At 35.9% G+C, this 23,362-nt stretch overlaps 1 protein-coding gene across 2 annotated transcripts in view; it reads left to right on the top strand.

Annotated features, from left to right (window-relative positions):
* Positions 1-9,205: 9,205 nt before the first annotated feature.
* The window catches only part of svila (supervillin a), a 77,019-nt gene continuing 62,862 nt past the window's right edge, over positions 9,206-23,362 (top strand). Inside the window, exon 1 of one of the 2 annotated variants that reach the window (XM_051915047.1) lies at positions 9,206-9,370. Coding sequence is in view for 1 of the 2 variants with exons in the window: in XM_051915036.1 (XP_051770996.1) it covers positions 21,092-21,119 (28 nt within the window). In the remaining variant the exon portion in view is untranslated. Of the gene's footprint in view, positions 9,371-21,046; positions 21,120-23,362 lie in introns of those variants that run through there. The other variant, XM_051915036.1, reaches the window with a different exon arrangement.

Here is a 23,362-nt window from a genome sequence, read left to right on the forward strand (position 1 = left end):
AACAAGTGGTGAATTAGTCTTCCTGGTTTTGACGTCATCCCTGCACCACTCTATTACTCACTCTTATGTTGTTCCAAATGCATTTCTTTCTTCTGTTGAACTCAAAAAATGTTTTTTTGAAGAATGTTCATAATCTAAATGTTTCGGTTCCCATTGATTTCCATTGTATTTTGTCTTTTTGTCCATACAATTGAAGTTAATGTGAAGAAACAGTTTAGTTTCCAACATTCTTCAAAATATCTTATTTTTGTAATAATTTTCATTTTTGGGTGAACAGTGCCTTTAAATTAATCAATATTGCATTTTCCAAGATTTGACAAGAAGGCAAAGTAAAAAGAAAAAGTCCAAAAATTAAGTGAAATTTACTAAAATTTGCATTTTTACATAATTTATAGCTTTACATGTGCGTTAAATGTGAATTTCAAACCAGTATATGTGCATCTCTATGCACCATATTAAAGGATTAGTTCACTTTAAAATGAAAATTACCCCAAGCTTTACTCACCCTCAAGCCATATAGATGTATTTGACTTTCTTCTTTTTGATGAACACAATCAGATTTATATTAATAAATATCCTGACGCGTCCAAACTTTATAATGGCAATGAACGGGGCCAAAAAGTATGAAGCTCAAGAAAGTGCATCCATCCATCATAAATGTACTCCACACGGTTCCGGGAGGTAAATAAAGACCTTCTGAAGCGAAGCGATGCATTTGTGTAAGAAAAATATCCATATTTAATAAGTTATAAAGTAAAAAATCTAGCTTCCACCAGACCGCTTTCTGTATTCAACTTACGAAAAAAGTAAAAAAGTACTTTTTCCGTAAATTGAATACGGAAGGCGTAGGATGTAGCGTAAGCATTTTGAACTGTGGAAGTGGGTTAACTGAACTGGGTTACGCTTTCTTCGTAAGTTGAATACAGAAGGCGGTCTGGCGGAAGCTAGATATATTTTACTTTATAACTTGTTAAATATGAATATTTTTCTTACAAAACGCTTCACTTCAGAAGGCCTTCATTAACCCCCCGGAGCCGTGTGGAGTACGTTTATAATGGATGGATACACTTTCTTGAGCTTCATACTCATTGGTCCCATTCACTGCCATTATAAAGCTTGGACGTGTCAGAATATAACTTCTATTGTGTTCATCAGAAAGAAGAAAGTCAAATACACCTAGGATGGCTTGAGGGTGAGTAAATCTTGGGGTAATTTTCATTTTAAAAGTGAACTAATCCTTTAATCTAGATACAGGTTTGGGTAACCCACAGGAAACAAAACTTAAACAAACAGTTAATTTATTAAGAAGACTTATCTCAGAGTGTCATGGGCCTCCCAAACCAAAGGAGGCTAAACTTGGGCCCCCAGGCCCCTCAATGCATATAGTCTGAGTATCACTATGGTACCCTGAGTGGCTCATTGTAAATCTTTCCGCTTTCTCTCTGTCAGCCTGTCTGCCCCCTTCTCATGCCTGTCTGTGTTATTTCAAAAGGTCAGGAACATAAATCACCAGCCATTTTCAATTACAGTCACAGGCGAAATTGTCAGTTGATGAGTGTTTGTGTGTGTGTGTTTGTCTCAAGTTACGGAAAGAAAAGGTTAGGCTAAAGAATTACCCTTCCATGGACTGAACCAGAGCCAGTGGCCTTTTCCACAACTGCCCCTTAGTTGAGCATTCAGCTGGCAGCAAACGGCCATGAGCTCATTCCAATTAGACCAACATAGAAAAAAGCCACTTATTGTCTGTCTAATGCATTTGATCTCACCACCTAACCGACCTTTCAGATCAATCTCAGTGCACTCACTCACCATTGGCAATTGAGGAACTACTTATACTCTCAGTACTTCAATCCAGATCGAGATCATGCAACGGAATCCTTGCTATCCTACCCAGCTTGTCCAGTGTGATTCAGTCAATTCATTGCCAAAATGCATTTTATGTTGGATTACGGTGTGGTTTTTTGTCCCAAGCTCTGGATAAGATTTAAAGTGATTGTACTTGTGACAAGGACAGATGGCAGACATTCTAGTTGGCAGCCTTCACAAAGTAAAAAGATTTAAAAGTGTGCTGTTGACTGGTAATTCTTTCCATCAGAAACATGCTTGGAATCAAGCCCGGCACCACAGGAGGGTTTGGTCCACCTAATTATGAGCTTAGCCCACCCAAGTCAACTAGAACCCATCATATATCCCACAGAGAAAGTCCTATGACCTATCTCATAGCTGGAGTCTGTGTGAAATATGGAGGGATAAACCATTTATGCTTTTCACTTTTTCTAATTCTTCGTCTTTTATGTCCCTACCCCCTGCTGAATTCAGCAGACATACCTGTAAGGTGTCTATCAGTAGCATCTTAACTTAAGATACATAGTTATTTCCGGCTCTCACATTTCTTGCAGATAAAACAGTTCAAAAGCACTGGTATTTTTCACTGTTTTTATCACTTTGCTTGTCTGTGTTTGCTTGTCCCAGGCAGACTGTCAGTCGATTTGTTAGTGATGAGGATTTTTCAGTGACTCTTTTGCAAGTTACACCAGTAGGTGACAGCAAGTGACCATTTTTATGACTGAGCCGTTTTATCATTTAAAGGAACACTCCACTTTTTTTGAAAATAGGCTCATTTTCCAAGTCCCCTAGAGTTAAACGGTTGAGTTTTACCGTTTTCGAATCCATTCAGCCGATCTCCGGGTCTGGCGGTACCACTTTTAGCATAGCTTAGCATAGTTCATTGAATCTGATTAGACCGTTAGCATCTCGCTCAAAAATGACCAAAGAGTTTCGATATTTTTCCTATTTAAAACTTGACTCTTCTGTAGTTACATCATGTACTAAGACTGACGGAAAATGAAAAGTTGCGATTTTCTAGGCCAATATGGCTAGGAACTATACTCTCATTCCTGCGTAATAATCAAGGAAATTTGCTGTCGTACCATGGCTGCAGCAGGCGCAATGATATTACGCAGCGCCTCTCACAAATGTCTCCATGGTTGCAAGGCACGCTCCCTGTGCAAACAGGGGGTCACAGGCGCTGCGTAATATCATTGCGCCTGCTGCACCCATGGTACGGCAGCAAATTTCCTTGATTATTACACCAGAATGAAAGTATAGTTCCTAGCCATATCGGCCTAGAAAATTGCAACTTTTCATTTTCCGTCGGTCTTAGTACACAATGTAACTACAGAAGAGTCAAGTTTTAAAAAGGAAAAATATTGAAACTCGTTGGTCATTTTTTAAGGAGATGCTAACGGTCTAATCAGATTCAATGAACTATGCTAAGCTATGCTAAAAGTGGTACCGCCAGACCCGGAGATCGGCTGAATGGATTCGAAAACGGAAACTCTAGGGGAGTTGGAAAATGAGCCTATTTTCAAAAAAAGTGGAGTGTTCCTTTAACCGATCGATTAAAAAACATTGATCCATTCAGCAACTAAACAATTTAATGGTTAAGTGAGTCATTGAATCATTTTCTCAACTAATTCATTCAAAAATGCTGATTCCTTTAGGAACGAAATACCACTAACTATTTTTGCTGGATAGAGCAAAATACACAAAGTAATTGACAATAATTTGATATTCAATATTAACTTTTTGTTTATTGAACTTTTGTATAAAATGGGGGAATAAAGCCCCGGGTTCACTTTCCGCGCCCGGACGCGTCTCACGCGCAGTCGCGTCCGCACATCCTTCAAAGGATGCTAAACCACGGATGCGCGCGGATGACCGAGTTCGACACATGCGCAGTACAATTTTTTCTATACTCTTGATATTGTGTCATCAACGGGACATTTGCTGGGCAGGATCGGAGAAGAAAAATAGTGCAACCACCATTGCAACATAGTTCAGAAGAGAACAAGAAACAAAAACGATGGAGAAGGCATGCTTCTGAGTTACTCGTCTTGTTTTTGAATCGCTCGTTACACACTCTTCTTCGACGACTGCACATTGTGCTCAGTACTGTGCGTGTTGCTCCCCACTGGATTCTTCTGTCCTGCTTGCGCACGCGTTGTTGCACGCGCACCGTCTGCGTGCGGCCGGCCGCGAGCCCTGAGCATGACGAAAAGTACGTCATGCGGACGGTGCACGAACGCGGACGGCCGAAGTATACCCGGGGCTTAATAAAATGGATGGTATATGGTTGAGTCGTTCGTGTGGGCCAAAGTTTTCTTGTTCATACAGCTGTGAGAAACACTACCGTTCAAAAGTTTGGGATCAGTAAGATTCTTTTTTGAAAAAAAATAATACTTTTATTGAGTAAAGATGCATTAAATTGATCAAAAGGAACAGTAAATATCTATATAATATTACAAAAGGTTTATTTTTCAAATAAATGCTGTTCTTTTGAACTTTCTATTGTCAAAGAATCCTGAAAAAAAAAATGTATCACAGTTTCCACAAAAATATAAAGTAGCCCAACTGATTTAAACATTGATAATATTAAGAAATGTTTCTTGAGCAGCAAATCAGCATATTAAAATGATTTTTTAAGGATCATGTGACACTGAAGACTAGAGTAATCGCTTCTGAAAATTCAGCTTTGCCATCACAGGAATAAATTAAATTTTAAAATATATTCAATATTTTTTTTTGTGAATGTAATTGCTTATAACTTAAATTTACAGTTGAAGTCACATTTTGGTTTGTTTTGTTGGATGTGCTATAGCTCTGTTAATAGATCACCAATATACCTTCAACTATTTAAACTAGATAGAGGGTCACTTATCTCTCACACATTCGCTCTATTATTGGGTCAGTTTGTCAGTTTCTCTCTCTCCTTCTGTAATTTTTCTGTTTATATGAGTGAGTGGGTGGATGGCTTTAAATTATTTAGTGAGAGTAACCGGAGGCCACATACAGGATGAGATCTTTCTGTATTCAGCCTCTCAATGGGATTGACTAAATAATGCATATCTGAGAGTCATATGAAAGTAGAAACTGAATAAGACAGTTTGACATAAACACAATACAGCCACGGGGATGTTATAGTTGAGCCATAATGTTATTATGATGTCTAACTCAATGGGTGGAGGAGGGTGGTCATATTTGACATCTTTGTATTATTTTCCTTTGCTCTCTTCTAGGTTAGCACATGCTTTGTCAGCTATGATATCTGACTCTACTCAGCATGAGAATAAAACACTTATAGATACATTTTTTCCCAATTTGTATTATTAAAAAGATCATGTGACGTTACAAATTCAGTCATTTTAGTCTGCTTTGCTCATTGTACATTTGTGTTGCAATACTTAATGTCACTCAGGACTACTTACATGTAATTTCACAAATTTTTACCTCTTTCAAAACTCATCGATTTAAAGGTTAAGCTTAGTTTGAAGCTTTGGACTTGGGATTTTTAATTTAAGGTCCAGTTTTAATTACAGTTCTTATCTCATTTTCTCTACAAAAGAGAACCAAAGCCTTTGTGCCATGTGAGATTAATAGATCATAAAGTTGGAGATGAGTGTGCATGCAAACTGCCAAGGACAAACGGTCAACAAGATATCAAGCTTTGTAATTCTCCAGTCAACTTGAACCCATGATTCATGGTTTTCGTTCTCAAAAGACACATTTTTCCTATTATCTGGATACTGTAGTATGGTGTAACCTGGGTCCATTAAGTTTTTAATAGGCTTTTTTTCTTCACACTTCCAAGTTATGTCTGATCTAATAGCATCTAGCTCCCATAAATCTGTACTGCATGGAGATTCATTGTTGTAGGCAAAATAGACCTCCTATCGTTCACATATATGGCTCTCGCTCTCTTCTCTAACCCAGTGACTCATCAACACTAGCCCATGTAATAAGTTCTGTTGTTGTCACTCTCATTTCACTCTCCATATGTGCTTCTTCATTCCTTTCTGTTTAGATCTGTTCCTCCTTGCCCCTTGTGAACCATCCATCTTTTGCTTTCTGTCTCATGGCCTCAGAAGAAAAAGAAACAAGGCCTCAGAGCTTGGGCTGTACAGAGTGTTGTGTTCAAGTGGCCATTACAGTGATTATCACAGTGGAAAAAGCTATTGAATAATTCATATTTGTTATATTTATGTCGCAGCATATTTATGTTGCTCACAGTGGACAGTATTCATGCTTTCACTGTTGCTTGTTTTTTTCCCCTGCTGATCTATACTATAATGATCAATCAATCAATCAATTGATCAATTTATTTATTTCATAAGACCTGATATTGTTTAGTTCAATAGATATTATCTACGCCTTAGGAATATCATAACATCTTTCAAGGCACTAAAACTTAAACATGACAAATGAGCTGCTTAATAAATTATTTAATTAAACTATATTAACATATTCTTTGGTGTCAGAGTTGGAAGTTTGTCACAATCTCTCATAACTGAAATTGTCTTCAGATCCACAGAGGCCAGGATAAAGAGGTCTTCTTGCTGTATAATTAACACAGCTGACCCTGTTTGATAGCGTTCTCCTCTTCATAACATTTGCTTGTTGTAATCCTAAACTGGGTAATTTTCTTTCAGGCTTTTACACCACTGCCGAAATTAAAATAATAATGATTTAGTGAAAGTGTATTTTGTATGTGTGATAATTATGCATAAAGCATTGTTTCTTTGCTCTGTATGAAAATAGTAACAATTATGTGTTCTTGTGAAAGTTTAGTTTGTGTGGAAGTTTAAATATGAAAAAGTTTGAAAGAGTTACAACAACTGGTTCATACCAAATGGAAGGCTTATAAACTTTTAGAGTTGGGGTTATATAAAGATGATACATTGTGGTAACAGTCAGTCTATTTGACGCAGATTCTCTATGTGTTTGTCTTATAGCCTGTCTATTTACTTCATTCATATGCCTCTTTATCAGACACTGAGGATATGAGCTGTAACCAGTGAACAGAACCTCTTTGACCACTATGGTACACTGGTGGCATCACAACAGCCTGAGTCAAAAGAGCATTGTTGATCAGTCCTTGGCTGAAAAACAAGAACTGACCTTACAAATCCTTTTTTTTTTTTTTTAAATCAAAAGGTTGTTGTTTCATTAATGTGTTTTGTTTACTTACTTTCAACCTACTGTATCGTTGTCTGCTCATGATAACATTAGAAACAGTGTTACGTATATTATTCTATTAGTATTTATCAATATTTTGAATTAGCTTTTATTTTTATATTTTCATTCATTTTTATTTCAGTTTTACTTGTAGTAATTTTAGTGCTTCAACTTAAACTTATTTTAAATTCGTAATTTGTGTTTATAAGTTTATGTTCTTCATGTTTTATTTTATTTCAGCTTTATTATAATTATTAATTTCAAATTTTCAATAATAACATTTTAGTAGTTTTAGTTAATAACAAGCCAGATTAGAACATAACATTTTTTCATATTCATGCATAATTTTCATAGATGCTAGTCTGCATGCTTCGTCTTGAAATGCAATATCAAGATATAAAGAACAAGTTCGCTGATGCAGGTCACATCTGTTTCCTACATATCAAAATTCCAAATGGATTTGTAATCAAATTTCCCTGCTGCATGTAAAATGATGGTTCACAGAACTCTATTTACAGTTTTCTACAGCAGAATTTAGTTTTTCCACACAAAGTAGTTCTTATATTAGTGAAATCACATGTCTCATATGTATACTTCATAATTACAGTAAATTAAGATTTTGTTCATGCGTCGCCTATCAATGAGATCATACCCACGTTACCCTCGGTTTCTGGTTTTATTTTGTAGAAACCATGGAAACACCAAAGACGCTTTAATATATTATGTGTTTTATTAGACAGGTGAGCAACTGTTTGGATGGATACATTCATTGACAGAAAAGTAACCATGTTACATAGCTCAACACAGTAAGTCTTATTGTTTAAATCTTGTTTTCTTGATTTACAATGAGTACCATGTTTTATCATGCCTAATATCGATCTAGCCAACTGCATTAAGTGTCTCATATTAGCGAATGCAGAGTAGCATTATAACAACTTTCAACACACAAATGTATCTAATATGATAAAACCGTGCTGCTTTACCCCAAATACGTTTGACTGGAAGACACGAAAGCAGCGGCTGCGGCATAATAAACATTCTGCTGCTCTCGAGACATGTGTCGCTCTCATCTTAATTAGCAATCGCTCCAGCTGCCTCGTTTCTGCTCGCACAGCACTTGGCCCTGCTCTGCTTCATACTACAGAAACATTAATAATCTCATCAATGAAAATGATTTCTGCCCGAGTCTTGTCCCGATTCTTTTCCACCGGCTGTAGACGTGAAGACGACACCTCCCATGATTCCACGAAATCAAGGCGTCATCAAGCTATGCCTTTGTTTTGAATAAGCGACCTCTAGTGGCAAAAAGTTACATATTGTGCCTTTAATTACTCATAGAGAATACATTGGACTGATATTGAGGACAAACTTATCAGTTTGTTATGAGAAATAATCCAACAGATGTTTAACTCATAAACTAGATGGACAGATTTAACACCAATGTATTCATGACCTCTGGCTTCTCCAGAGGGACTATTCTTGGAATCAATGCACTGAGGTTTCCAGGTCTAGTGAATGACAAGTAACCAATGTTGGAAAGGCTCCAGTAATGTGTCTCAGCTCTTTTGGGTCCATTGTCTCATACTTGGTAACCACATGCTTTCCCTGTTTCGAATTTGTTACGCTGGCATGCTGTTTCAATTCATGTTGTCCGCCAACCAACAATCATTGTCTTTCAAACATCAGCTCTCTGAGTACAACGATGTCTTTATTGCTGTAGCTGAAGTTGTATTGTAGGGATTTTGGTTGCAAACCACAATAATGTATCTGACAGTTAGTATATTCATTCAAAATAATGAATAATGGAAAGGCTGATGATAAGGGAACAATTGCTATATCTGTTATGATTTCCAATGTAAACTTTCACTTTAATGAATGTTGGCTATATCATTTATTCACCCTCATGTTTTTCCAATCCAAAAAACAAAACAACAAAAACAGAGATGTTAGAAAGAATGAGTCACCTCAGTAACCATTCAGTTTCATTGTATGGAACACAGATGCAAGTCCCTAACATTTTGTATAACATCTAGTGTTCTGCAGAACAAAGAAAGCCATGCAGGTTTTAAAAGTCTGGTGTTCAAATTATGACAGATTTTTCTTTTTTTGGTGGATCAACTATGCCTTTAAGATTAAGCTCACGTCGCCCGGAAGCTGCTGCTGAGGACAAATGCAAGTTCGAGGCGCGCTCTAGCGAGCGTGAATGACAGAGGGACGCGCGCGCGGTTTCCCTGCACTCAGGCAACTCATTCGTTTGTCAAGATATGTTTGTTGAGATATTCTTTGATGACGCTTCTGTATAAACGAACTACAGTTTGGAAATAACTCCTAAACATCCATAACAAGTCCCCCGTGGGTAAGTTGTTAAATTAATTGTTTGCAAACATTTCGTTGGATTTCGCTTGTGCGCAATTCCCCAAGTGAGTTTTGTCTTGTTTTTAGCAATTAACGTTACCAGAACAACAAACAAAGCATAAATAGGTTTGTGTTTAATACTCTTGAGTAATTAATAAATAGTGGTAATGAGCCAAAGCTGTTTCTCCTCAAACCTGTTGGTGTTTTGTTTTTGTTCTTGTCAGTTTGTTAAGCGGTCTCCGAGAGAAGTATTTTTGAATCATAGGTGTTGTATTATGTATTTATTTAGTTTCACTTTAAGCGATGCAGCTGAACAGTAGGCCTATAACTTTGTAATTGTTTCAGGAGTCACACCAAGGTTACTAAAATATAACAGCGGACAGGATGCGCGCTCCCGTACGCCAGTAATTGAATGATAGTTGTGTTCACACGTGAAAAGTGCAAAATTGACCGTGAACTGAACTGAAGTAATAACATTTAAGTGTATCCGTAAGGTAGGTATAGGGTGAGGTTACGAAGCGCCACGTAATGCGTACCCAGTGTTTGTCTGTTTGTCCTTTATTGTGGTTAAAGGAAGGGTCGCTCCCGTTACTTGATACGCTACATGTTTCCCAGCTGGGGTGCGCGGTCATGAAGCGCGCTCCTGGGGAGATGCAGTTCTCTAAACGAGAGAAATTAACACCTGATGGCTGATGCTCTAAGATGTGATGGAAAGTAAAAGTATTTGTAGTTTAAGAGTCTTTTTACACAGCTCTATGTACATACAGTCAGCACACAGTAACAAAACAATACCAGTCTTTGTTGCACCGCACTGGAATTTTTTTATGATCCAGTTCATTTGCATTGATCTAATACAGTATAACACCACCAGTGATGCAACCTTATGACTTTTGTGCTTCCTTTTTCTATTTAGTTCTGCCAGAAACAACTTTTTTTTTTTTTTCTTTTTTTTTTTTTTTTTTTTACATGTGGGTAGTTGGCCTGAATTGGTTATGGGAAGTTGTTTTGGGTGTGAGATGCTATAACATCTAAAACTATTTTAAACATAATTTAGAAAATCAGTTTAGAACTAGGCAAGCAGTTTTAGAGGCTATATGTAATATAGGTATTTGAAAAAAGAAAAAAAAAAAATCAATAAAAAGTTGACCACTTAAGATACACTTTACCTTATACCTTCAAGTTTTAACCTAAAATCTTTATTTATTTTTTTGTTTTTTTTTCAAACCAAGTTCCTTAAAGTTACATTTCTTTTTTTCGTCACATAAAGATTTTATTAGAGATGGTGACCTAAATGCATATGGTTGATAAATTAGGCTACATTTGTGATAGTGATCCACCCATGCCAAAGAGCCCTTACTGTAAACCAAATAGTAATAAATGCAAGTATATAATCTCTTTTGAATTATGTAAACTTGTTTTGCATTTATACAGGCTATAAGAAATAAGCTCAAGCTCATTAATTTACCTTCTCTATTTGTTTTAGTAGGCAGGTTAAAGGTTTAGGACAGCGGCACAGCAATAATAAGAGCAGTCAGTTCCCTTACTTGTATTCAGGGTTTGTTTGCATGGGTTGCATTTGGAAGCCCTCCTGAGTCTTAACGATTTCCTGCTTGGCCTTTAAAATCTGAGTTTAATGGATTTTGTAATGCTGGCAGCTATTAGCATATATTTTCAACTAGAGAGAAAGTGAGGGAAACGAAGGGCTTAGACATTGGTGTAGATTGAAACAGAAAGAATTGGCCCAATAATGTATGGTCTGTTTTATACTCCAAAGATGTTCAGCATGCTTACTGACATGTCCGTCTCACCATCAGGGAGAAAGTAGGCTAAAATGGTTCTATATGAAATTGTATATGCTTTTTTTTATTTATTTTTTTTTATCTAGGTGCTTTTATCTTTATAATCTGTGATTATTCCTAGTCTTGTCTTTTTCAAAATGTGCATTTTAATAAGACAAGTGCAAAGGTTTTTACCAGCAGGAATGAGCAGATCTCATTCTCCAAACTGGAGTCATAGGATCATGCTGTCCATCCATATTTGTTTTCATCACAATGATGATCAGGGGAGCTTTGCCTTGTGACTGATCATAGCTCTTATATTTCATAACAAAGCTATCTTTCCATTATCTGTTATATTTTTGCAAAATCAGCCAGTGGAAGGAGCATGATGTGGATTACAGAACAGGATGTCTAGCCTAGTAAGCGTATGGTTAACCTCACTTGATGTCTGTGGTCCTTGAGTCAGGTGACTGTTGTGATGTATACGTTCTGCTCAAAGCTCATTCCTTTTCTGCTTCAAATCATTTTAAAACTATAATTTGTATTAATTGGTTAACTTTTTAATGGTCTTTGAATTAGAGACCCAGCAAACCAGACTTTGATGGTATAAAAGTTGTTAGTGATTTTAAATATTAAAAGTGAATTTAGGTTTCACAACATTATAAAGTACAGTATGAAAGAAATTATATTTATTTTGAGATTTGCTAAAGATTAAATTCAACAGTTTACATTATTTGTTTAATAACATTTAAATAATTTTTTCAGTTTCTTATTTTAGTGGGGTTTTTTTTGTAATTTTGTTTTGTTTTTATATTACTAATTTTTTGTAGATTTAATTTATTTTTATTTCAGATTTAGTTTATTTTATAGTTCAAATGAGTGCTTCAACTTATTTCAGTTAGTTGCCAAGGCAAGATTTCTAACTTTAGTTTTTTATCTAATATTTATATAATATAATATAATCTTTATTTCAAGTCATCATCTTTATTTATATAGCGTTTTATACAATAAAGATTGTTTTAAAGCAGCTTTATAGAGATAACAGGAAAATGATTCAGTGATGCAAACAGAGTTTATTTCAGCTGTACAGCAGCTCTAAAAGAAAAGTGTCATTGTTCAGCTGAAGTCATTTCAGTGTTGATTCAGTTCTGCTGTAAAGATCATCAATTATTAAATTCATTTAATCTATAAAGCAGTTCTGCAGAAAACATTGATGTCATCATTCAGCTCAGTTCAGTTCTCATCCAATAGTGTCAGTGCAGTGAAATCAATAATATTGTTGAATATGAAGTGTCCCAAACTAAGACCTTGGGAGAATTACCTAAAAACCTGTATTAGGTATTTTACTTAAAATTACTTAAAAAACCTTGGGAGAAACAAGGCTCAGTCTGGGGCCAGTTCTCGTTCGGCCAGCGAACAATCACTGATGAACATCTTTAGTTTTAATGAGAAAAAAAACTATACGAAGGCAGATTAGAACCCAGACACGCCAAACAAAAGTTCTACCACCAGACCATTAAGGCACATAAGTATTTCATTAGAATATATGTATTTATTCACTGATGTGAAAAATCTTTGGACTAACAATACAAGGATGAAACTATCACGTTAAACATGACTTCTATGTCAATAATTAAACCCAATGTAGTATTGAAATTGATTTCTGGACATTGTAATGTTATTTTTTTCTGCAATTATTATTGTACATATCACTGTATTAGCAATCCTCCTCCTGTCCCACCGACTTTTTAAAACAAAGTTACGCCACTGAGTGTGATTATGATTCAGGCTGCACCACAAGTCAGAATCAGATTGTGGATCGGTAGCATTCAAATATTTCAATTAACAATTTTTTTAACCGTTTTACTTTTAGTTAATAATAAAACCCCTGATTGAATGATGCTGAATTAAATTAATATTGCTCACTTACTGATATGGTACCGTTATGGTATTTCAGTTGTCACCTGAGTTTCCTTTTTCACTTCTTTGTTTTAAATTAACAGTTGGACCTAAAATGTTTTACAAAACTCTTTTATTGTACTTGTGAATATATGGCTTAAAAATAAAAGTCCATCCTAAAATATTTTGCATGTGAAAATGCACGTGTAATACATCAGTTTATTTTGCTTTGATGTTTCAGTTCACACACACTTCTCAGACCATATGTCTGCTTAAGGGGGGTATGACCATGTGTCGACGTTGACACAGTAACACCCGTGCCCATCATTCACCAGACATAACCGTCAGGGCCTTACTTATTAATCAGAATAAAGATCAGAACAAGATAATAGAGGCTGTAGTCCTGCTCCAGCCTGCACAAGGAGAGAGCACCACAACGCCCAGTGAGACTATTGTTTTCATTTCGTCAACAGTACTTCTTGTGTTACCCTTGATTAATATTGTGATTTCCTTCACAAAGGCTGTCATTATTTTTATCATATGCCAGGAAGACGGTACATACAACATTGAGTTCATTGTGTCATTGTGTTCCTCTCTCCTTTTTAAGTATTACTATTGAAGTTACCCTACAATGCTACAATGTCTCTGAGGAGCTGTGTGGAATGAAACAGAGGTTTTCAATCTTTTAGATGCCGCGGACGCCAAATATGACAATCCTTGTGTGACGGACCCCCAACCTAAAATTTAAGTCATCTTTTATAAACACTAAATTCATACACTGAAAATTAATATTATAAATCTAAAATTAGTATCTGTTAAGTCAAATTATAATATTTTTCTTCTCATTATAGTAATGTTTAATTTTAATGTCATTTTAATTTACTTTAATCTGTTTAATAAATTATTTTTGTTATTTTCATCAAATTTTTTTATTTTACTCTAATTTATTTACTTATTTCAATTGTATTATTTATTGTATTATGTATTTATTTACGGAGAAAAAAAAAAAATCCCAGTTTTTCTCTAGACTTGACCCTTTCACTCCCTTGCACTCCCTGGACCCCAGTTTGAAAACCTCTGGAATAAAATGAGACCATGTAAATAAATATTTCCTTTAAGTTTGCCTGGAATATTATATAAACATAACAGGCTCATATAAAGTTACAGATACAATTGGTCTTTCTATAATCAAAAATGAGAACATTTAATGAGAAAAATGCTTGATGTTCCCTTTCTAGTGCCCCTGAGCTTTCTTTTACACAATCCCAGTGTTATACCAAAGCAGAACTTCTCTGTAGACCTTCCTGCTTTCTTTCTGACTAATGGTTGACCCTGTTGCATAAGTACAGAGGCTGACATCATTGTTAGAAACCCAGCACTGTGGTTTGAAGGCAGCGTGAACCGGTGTGGGGCCTCAAATCTCCCCCCTGCACTGGGATGAGGAGCAGCTGGGGATCCTGAGGCGTGGACCTCACTCTTGAGAAAAGATTGTGAAACTGTATGAACTGTAGCACAAGCACCTGGCTTTTGCATTTTGCTTGTAGGCCATACTGAAGCTTGGTGTGTGTGTCTTTGTCTTTGTTTTCTCCATTAAAAGTTTTTGCCTGGACATAACCTTTGGGAATTTGATCAGGGATCTTGTTAAAAATAATGCTGTGATTCTTCAGAAGGCAGAGCAGTAGGTAGTTGTTAGGAATAATAGTATTTATCCAACTTTCTCTATATAAAATCACTGTCTTTGGGCAGGTCGTGCTTCTGAAAACTATTGCTGATGTGTTTATTTGTCTGACGTTTAAAAGTTACAGAAGTAGCAGAAGACATGCAGCTTAATTTCAATAAATGATCTTTTTTCCCCACAAGGGAGGAAGTTTTGAGTTGTGATAGTTACAGTATGTTTTCATAGTACATTTAACTCTTCCTGGAAAGTTCAAGAGAAATCTGATTCCTCATGATATGACCCCTTTAAAGCTTCTCACAGCAAAGTATAAACACACACACACACACATACACATGAGCTCCTGACCATAGACAGACTTTAGTTAGCACCATATTTACACACTGACATACCTTCGGCCCAGAAACACGTAGTTAAAAACGTATACTTAGTGCTTACATGAGGATTCCAGATGTGTTGATCGCTCAGGATGTTCTGTGGCAGTGTGCCACGTGAATCCCGGAGTACGCTGGGAAAAACAGTCTGTTTCTAAGGCCTAATGAAGACATTGTCCTCTAATGGGGGCCACAACTGTTCTTGAGTAATTTGCTTGCTTATGTATGTGTTTGTGTAAGTGGGTCACAGCAGAAAAAGCACATCCGTTTAGAGGTTAGGAAGGGTCATCTCTTTGTTTTTCCTTCCACTCGTTCCTTTTGCTGCCGTTGTGACTTCATTTAGAGACAGCAGTGCTTTTAGGTTGATTCTTTATATGCACCGTCAGCTGTTTGAATGCTTGCTTATTTGATTTGAGATGCTTTGAGGAGGTTTAAATCTATGTAATTGCATTTGTTTAAAACATTGGTGCCTTCTTGATGGAAGTTAACAACTCCAGACAGTTGTTAAACTATGTGTGGTTTGCAAATTGCATTTGGTTAGTTTCTTAATGTGGAATATGCAGGCACAGTTGTCAATTTTTTCCTGGCTGGATAGTTTAGCCTTTCTTTTGCTCACAGAAAAATCGTTCGACTTTGGCTGGTAGTCAGGAGTAATTTTATTAGCGGAACTTTTACATGGATGTTTTTTGTTTCTGTAACTTATTGTAGCTTGAAGTAAATGATGCCAATGAAATCAGTTAGCCAAGAAACACCAAATGAGAATGAGATCTTTTATTGGTATTGTTTTAAGTGGAGATTGATCCAAGCTTTTTATTGGATGCACCTGAGGTTATCTATAGTAATCCCTGCATGTCATGAGGACACACTTCAGAAAATACTAACATGCTTTGAACAAACGCATCTTATTTCTCCTGGTTGCCTGCTTCATGCTTTGTTGTGCACTCTAAATGCACTCTAAATGCAACTCTATATCGATATGTCGGATAGATCAGGAGTTGGTGATATGATTTATACACCCTTATCAGCTGCAAACTATTGCCCGTGCAAATGGCTCTAAACTTAAGCACAGTGGATGTCACAGAGGAAAAAAGGAGGCAGTTTTTTGCAGAGGTTATGGGTTCAGCCTGTGGTTGAGTGAGAGAAAGAGAGCGAACATGATTTTTCAATTAAGGCTCCCCTCAGAATTTTCTTCGTAAGAGTGCAAAAAGCCAGATCTGGAGGGAGATCAAGACCTCCACCCAAGTTAGTGCATGTTAATTTGCGCGCGCACACACACGTTTTTATATAGGCTAGCTAGAGTAACAGAGAACCACCCCATCGTGTTTAAAATCTTTATCTTCAATATTCATTTTTTTTATGTACAGTATGTAGTAGAATGCCAATAGTCTCAATCCCATATTAAAGAATTCGTAACTCATGTTGTGTGGTATTTTGACAATGTCTGTAAGATTTTATATTCAACCCTGTATGCTAGTAGCACCAAATCATTAATATCAACAGTGCTCTGTAAATGTGGAGAGGGAAAACGCAATTGTTACGACCCAATTTGCTGTATTCTTGCTTTATTTAAATATTGAAAGGCTCTTTTTACACCTTCCTAAATGAGCTACAGTAACATCTCTAACTCAATCTAGCAAGTGAAATCTAACAATTAGCAATTGGAGAGATATTATTTAGGCATCCAGCATGAAATTTAGGAGGAATATTCAAGTTATTTACTTGCGATGTAAAGGGTTGTGTTGATTTACATATGGGTCAATGTCATGATGTGCATATTTTTGGGTCAAAGTGCATTATTTCCTTTTAAAATAATTTTATAAATCCATGACATGTATCACTTTATTCTATAAAACCTATTTAGTTTGAATTAATTTTCAGTACAGTACATTCAAATAATAAATATTATTTTATGTTTTGGTATCTTAAACCCCCCACCAAAAAAAACACACACACTAGACGGACATGTATGACCATTGCGCTTGCGTCTTTTGCAGCACACTGTTAATTTTGGCAGCCATTTTTTATTTAGTCTTAGTCTTTATCTTCAGATGAAAATGCTCCTTAGTCTTAGTCACATTTTAGTCATTCTTGTCTTTCATATTTTAGTCTAGTTTTAGTCGATGAAAAGTCATTGCATTTTTGTCAAGTCTTACTCATTAGTCAAGCTACAGTTACCAACATTAATTTTGATAGCTATTTTATCTTTAGACCAATTCATTTAAGCTTATGAAAAATTTGAATCAAGGTTGTACTGACATTGCACTCTTAGCAGTCGCACTTGTGCAATTCTACATATCCCTTTTCAGTGGTTTTTCAAACTTTCTAGAGTGTCGTACCCCCTGAGGGATTTAACATCCTTCTGCATACCCTCTCTTTTCCACTTAGACTGCAGTTACACCTTTTCCATTAAGGGACAATATTTCCCTCTTAAATCGATTTTTCCAGTGCATTTTTTTTACCTTTATAAATATCTTTATAAAATAAATAATGCTTAAAAAAAATTCAATAAATACAATAATGATAAAAACGAAGTAATACTTTTAAATATTACATTAAAACCACCAGTAGGTGGCGGTAAGTTACTGTCTTTTTGAGTGAATCATCGAGTCATTCATTCTTTTAGTATCAAAGCAAGCGGCTGTATTTATGAATGAATCATTGATTCGTTCAAAGCCGCAGATTAATTCACGAAACAGCTTGTGTACTGCAGTTCTGCTGTGGCTTTTGTTGCAAAACAGAGCAAAAATACTGACAATACTGTTTAAAATGTACATCACTTAATATTACCCTTTTGTTTGTTGAAATGTTGTATAAAATCAATGTCACATTTGAATTTGTGTGGATATTCGGGAAACATTGCATTCTTGCTTGTATAATATGATCAACATTAAAAATAATAACTCGCCAAAGGGAATGATTTTGTATCAAAGAGAGTTTTAATCATAAATCTCTATGCAGTCTGTGTCTATATTTGTTCTTCATGCTAGTAAATGCTAAATCCCCACTTTTACAAAGATATACTGTCGAGAACAGCACTAATGTAGCGCGATTTGCTGGCATGGATGCAGTCAGTTTTGACCGCAAAAGATGAGGTAATTTGTGTTTACAGAAAAGCTCTGATTGGGGGTTTAAATTCTGGAAATCTGGCAACCGTAAGCATGAACGCTCATAAAAACAGTAGGCCTATGTTGTTTTGTCTCCTTTATTCGACAAAAACAAAAAGTGATTTCAAAAGAGTTTTGAGTTTTTAGTCTTTTAGCCACATTTCAGTCTCGTCTTTTTTTGTCAGTGATATTGCATGTGTTGTTTTAGTCACGTTATCGTTAAATGACATTGGTGTCGTCTCTCATCGTCTCGTCTTAAAAAGGTCGTCAACGAACATTTTTCGTCATAGTTTTCGTTAACGAAATTAACACTGTTGCAGTGTCTCGAGCATGACACGTCATTCTAAAAATGCGGCGCTCAAGGTTCATCAGTTCAACTTTTAAAAAATCTCGTCTCCAGATTAGAGACCTTGCGTTTTTTCCCCCATTCCACAGCCCGCGTCTCGCGTTTCTCAAAGCAAAAACTCGTTCTATGTGAACAAGCCCTAAGAAAACTATATAAAATTGTGTTTTAATAAGAATTCAAAATAAAATACTATGGCATAATTTTATGTTTGGAAACCTTTCATTTAAACAAACTGTATAAATATCAGTAGTTTTAAAGCTCTTTATTTGTCAGTGACCCAGTGTACTTTCAGTTTTGTTATGCAGTAAATACACTTTTACTGGAAACAAGTTCCTTGATTCCAGTCTTGCTATATGACACTTTATTCAGAAAAGAGTGTTGTGTCTCCAGGTGCTTCTGCATAAAGCTTTGCATAGTTTCCATATTAAAGTTTGTTTATACTAACATGTATGCAAAAAAACAATGTACATGTAAATTACGTAGTTATGTAAATAATGTGTACTTTTTCTAAAAGTCTGAGACACTAGTGAAAATGCTTCTATTGGATTCTTTTTACAGTTTTTAGGTTCAAAAGTGTTCAACATGGTTTCAGACTTTCAGACCCCACTATGTTTGAGTTCTCTACTAACTGTCCTCAACATACAAGCCAGAACACTATAATTTGGTAAAACATTGGAATCATGTTGACTTCAGTTCACTAGTGATGCTAGAGTAGCTCAAAAGAATAGAGGAAATAGGGCACTTTTCTCAATGTGTGCACAGGAAATTGGACACTTTACAGTTTTATGAGACCACTGTCTTTCTGCCAGTAATGCTTATCAAAAGATTAGGCATTATCTTTGCGCAATATGTCTGTCAGATAATGCAGTAATGGAGAGATAAGTCTCCAAGTTTCATTTGATGGATGGAGTAGCGGAGATAGAAAAATTGCCTGAGGAGAGACATGGAAAGAGGGCGGGTGGATACAAATGTCTTTCTCACACTTTCTCATTATCCATTCCTGTTCTGTTGTTACTCTGTTGCTAATGGTTGGCCTTTTGAAAAGCATTCACAGAGATACCCAGTGATGCCACATTTAACTGTATTTGTTTTCCCGCCCCCTGCTGTGCATACAATAAAGTCAAGCTGTATATAATTTACCTGTCTTAAGCTAGAAATAGAATAGGTTGCTAACATTTAAGCACAAAACATTTGTGGGTGGGAAAAAACTTTATATTCCCTTACAAGGGGGATAATAGCTTATATAAATGAATATAATACTACTTTTTGTGTTTATTTCTTACGTTTTTAATGGCTAAATGGCCTCGAAATTGTCATATGTGACTGTTGTGACTCGTGATAAAATCAAACAATCTTGTTTAATCAATATAAATTGGCACTAATTATAATTAGTTTAGTACCAATATTTGCACTTCATGTGATTTTTTTTTTTTTATTTATTTTTTTTTTTTATGTGGGACAGCTGATAAATGTTTGTTCTCACGCAACAAAATTGTATTGTAGTCTAATGATTGTCTAAATATTGTAAAAAAAAAAAAATTAAAAAAAAATCATAAAGAATATGCAGAATTGATTTTTTTAATTATCAGACTTAAATATTTAGAAAATCAGTATTGCTATTCATAATAAACAACAGTACCTGTCAGTCAGTCATGCTAAAAACATATATTTGTAGATTATTATTTTCTCAAAGAATGTCTTCTCATCAATTCAAAAGACTCAAGTCAGCTTTGCCCAGATACAACAGATTGACATCTGTGATATAATTGGTCATTTGAATCTTTTTCCTCTATCCATCTGTTATGCCTAAAATAACATTTTCCTACAAAATCTTTCCCAATTTCATTTATGATTATTGTTTTAAATGTATTGTAGAGTAAAGTTTAACATCCTTCTATGTTTGTTATTAATAATAAGCATCAGACATGTTCACAGATTAGATCTGGTTGTTTTTGGCAAGAACTGAGTTTTCAGTTTCACAGGAAGATGCAGATGTCCTAACGAATAAAGAGGCTACATTGATTGTGTGTCTTGCCAGATGGACCAGCTGGCATCGTTCCATGATATTTAATACGAAATGTTTTTCTTCCGTGACCCACTTGTTACCCTCATTAAAAGTTTTTCATGATGATTTGTGCCTCTATCCACATTGCAGCACTAATGAACTATTATCTCCATTCATTTGAGTTCTTGATGAATTGGCCAGCTTTTTGTTGTTCCTTTGTGCCCCTGGTTTGGATCAGCTTTGGCAAGGTCCGATGTCTGTTTTCTGCCTGCTGCCCTAAAACTCTCTTGCATCTTACCGGTCATAAAGAGTTAACCTATAACAAAAACACTCTGTGCTATCAAAGCTGCTCTGCATGGTAAGAAACCACATCATGGTTTGGGCACATTGTCCTGTCACGTGCTTCTCAGTTCACTGGGCTGTCTTGTCCTTCCCAGACCATCCCATTTGGCATGCCTGTCTCTACAGTGACTACAGTCTTTGTAGGATGGATCGTCTCTGATCCTAGGTTTCACTCTGGTGTCCATGTGCAAAGAGAGAAATGCTAAAGGGAGAGAGCATGTGGAGAGGTAATGTGCTTGTAGGTTCAATGTATCTATCTTTCCTTTCTTTTTGTTTCCCTGCTGGCATATTTTTGCTTATCTTGACAAGATTTTGTGCACATAATGCTTCTCCAGAAATTTCTATCTTGTGCTGTTTATCGTTTGTTTCTTATTTTGTTAAACATTTCAGTGAGGAGGATTGAGTTGCGTGTTATAGAGCTTCATATGGGTTTGCCCATTTTATTGAGGCATATGTAAGCATTTGTTTGTTTTTGTTGGAGTTTAACTCGTAATTGTTCCCGCTCGCCTATAAATATGCATTATCAGCCAAACTTGCTTTGCGTAATCCTATATTTCTTTTTTTTTTTCTTCTAGTGCCAGAGAAATGTTTATTCAGGGCTCCAAGGTTGCCTGCAAAAATACATAATCATATTAGTACTTTGAATTGTGTGAGAGTGTCCTGCTTTGAGCCAAGAACATAAAGCAGAATAACCTGTTGATTTCATAGTGATTAATGTTTGTTTCTTCCAAGCTACATTTTGTAAACCTGTTTGTGTGCACACGATCGATTATGTATTGATTTATTCAGTTGATTTAGCAGTGGTTTGAGAGTATTAGTTTGCGGGTCAGTAAAATAGTTTTGTTATCTACTGGTTTATGGGTACAGCATGTAAAGACACTAGTAATTGGACTGAAAGTGAAAACAGAACTTACTTGAAAACAAGTAACCGGAAAACTGTCCTGCCACTTGGTATGGTAAAAAAAAAAAATGTAATTAATGTCAAAAAAAAAAAACATATGCACAAGGCTGAACTTCACTGATATGTCTTGGCTTTTGCCTAACTGAATTAAGCCATTATCAGTTGAATTGCTGTTAATTTATTACGAAAAAAATTTATATTATGAACAATTATGTCCCCAAATGGAAGTTTTTATTTATTTATTTTGCTAGGTTCTACAGACAGTTCAAGTAGTTTCTGGAGAGGCTGTTGACTAATTCAGTCCAAAGTTAACTTTCCTCAAAGGTTACTGATGATGAACTGTTTACTTGACCTAATTGCATAAGTGAGGACAATAAGGAAAAAGAAAAGAAAAATGTGTGTGTGTGTGTGTGTGTGTGTGTGTGTGTGTGTGTGTGTGTCTGAGGGTTTGAGAAGCGGCACTAGATGGAGCTCTGGATTCTTTCAAGAGCTCAGCACAGGTGGGTATCTCGGCCATATTCATTTTTTTTCTGTGTTATTTGTGTGATATCTTTATCTCTCAAACACTCTTTTGCTATCCCTTGTTACTCCTCACTCTTACAGAATGCGGTAATCTTAAACAGCCATGATCTGTTTTATCTCAAGCTGACACCTAGACTCTGTCCTGCACACTGTCATCACGTTAACTCCAGAGATCCCTCTCTCGGTTTAGTGTACATAGCACATTAGTTTTGTTTAGAGAGGAAACAACTTGGACACCTTCCTTTCACAATATGTTATACATTTGCTTTGATCTAAGAGGCAGCAGAATAATTTTTTATTTTTTTTCTTGGTACAGCAGTTAGTTTCAGTCTAGTGATTTAAACCTATACTGTAAAGTATATCGGCCTGGAAAATTAATCACCCAATATTTGGCCACTTTCAGATTAACAACAAACAGCAGTTTATCTTTCCACTTTGTCAGTTCCAAATTCTACTCACAACTTTGTCAGTACATTTGTTGAGTAAATGTTGAAATGAAAATAACTTATTTTACCCAATAAGTATGTGCTACTGTTCAAAAGTAAGTTTGGGTTCAGAAGTATGTTTTATGTAAAGAAATTAATACTTTTTTCAGCAAGGAGCATTAAATTGTATTGATAAAGGCAAATACAATGTTAAAGACATTTATAATAGACAATAAAGTGTACCAAATTCCAAAATTCTGAAAAAAATGTATCAAGCTTTCCACAAAAATATTAAGCAGGGATATAAAACCTTGTATCCCTGCAGTGTTTTATTACTGCGATCTGCATTCATGCTTTAGCTGACTCACACATCACATCAGTGTGTCAAACTTCACTTTGTCCTTGAGCTTTCATGTCACAGGATCTCGTTTCCACTACTCTCCTCCCTGTCAGTCTGTGAGGCCTGCTATGGCATGGCTGTGGTGGGAAAGTACCGTGCTATATTTGAATACCTCTGATGTCCGTCTTGACATGGAGCTTTAGCTGCCTCACAGTACTCCTGTAGAGGGGGTGTGACTGACAGTGAAGGGGATCTTGTCTGGTTGTGTGTGTGTATGCCAGT

The sequence above is a fragment of the Ctenopharyngodon idella genome, chromosome 12 (assembly GCF_019924925.1).
Source record: "Ctenopharyngodon idella isolate HZGC_01 chromosome 12, HZGC01, whole genome shotgun sequence".
In the NCBI taxonomy this organism is placed as follows: domain Eukaryota; kingdom Metazoa; phylum Chordata; class Actinopteri; order Cypriniformes; family Xenocyprididae; genus Ctenopharyngodon; species Ctenopharyngodon idella.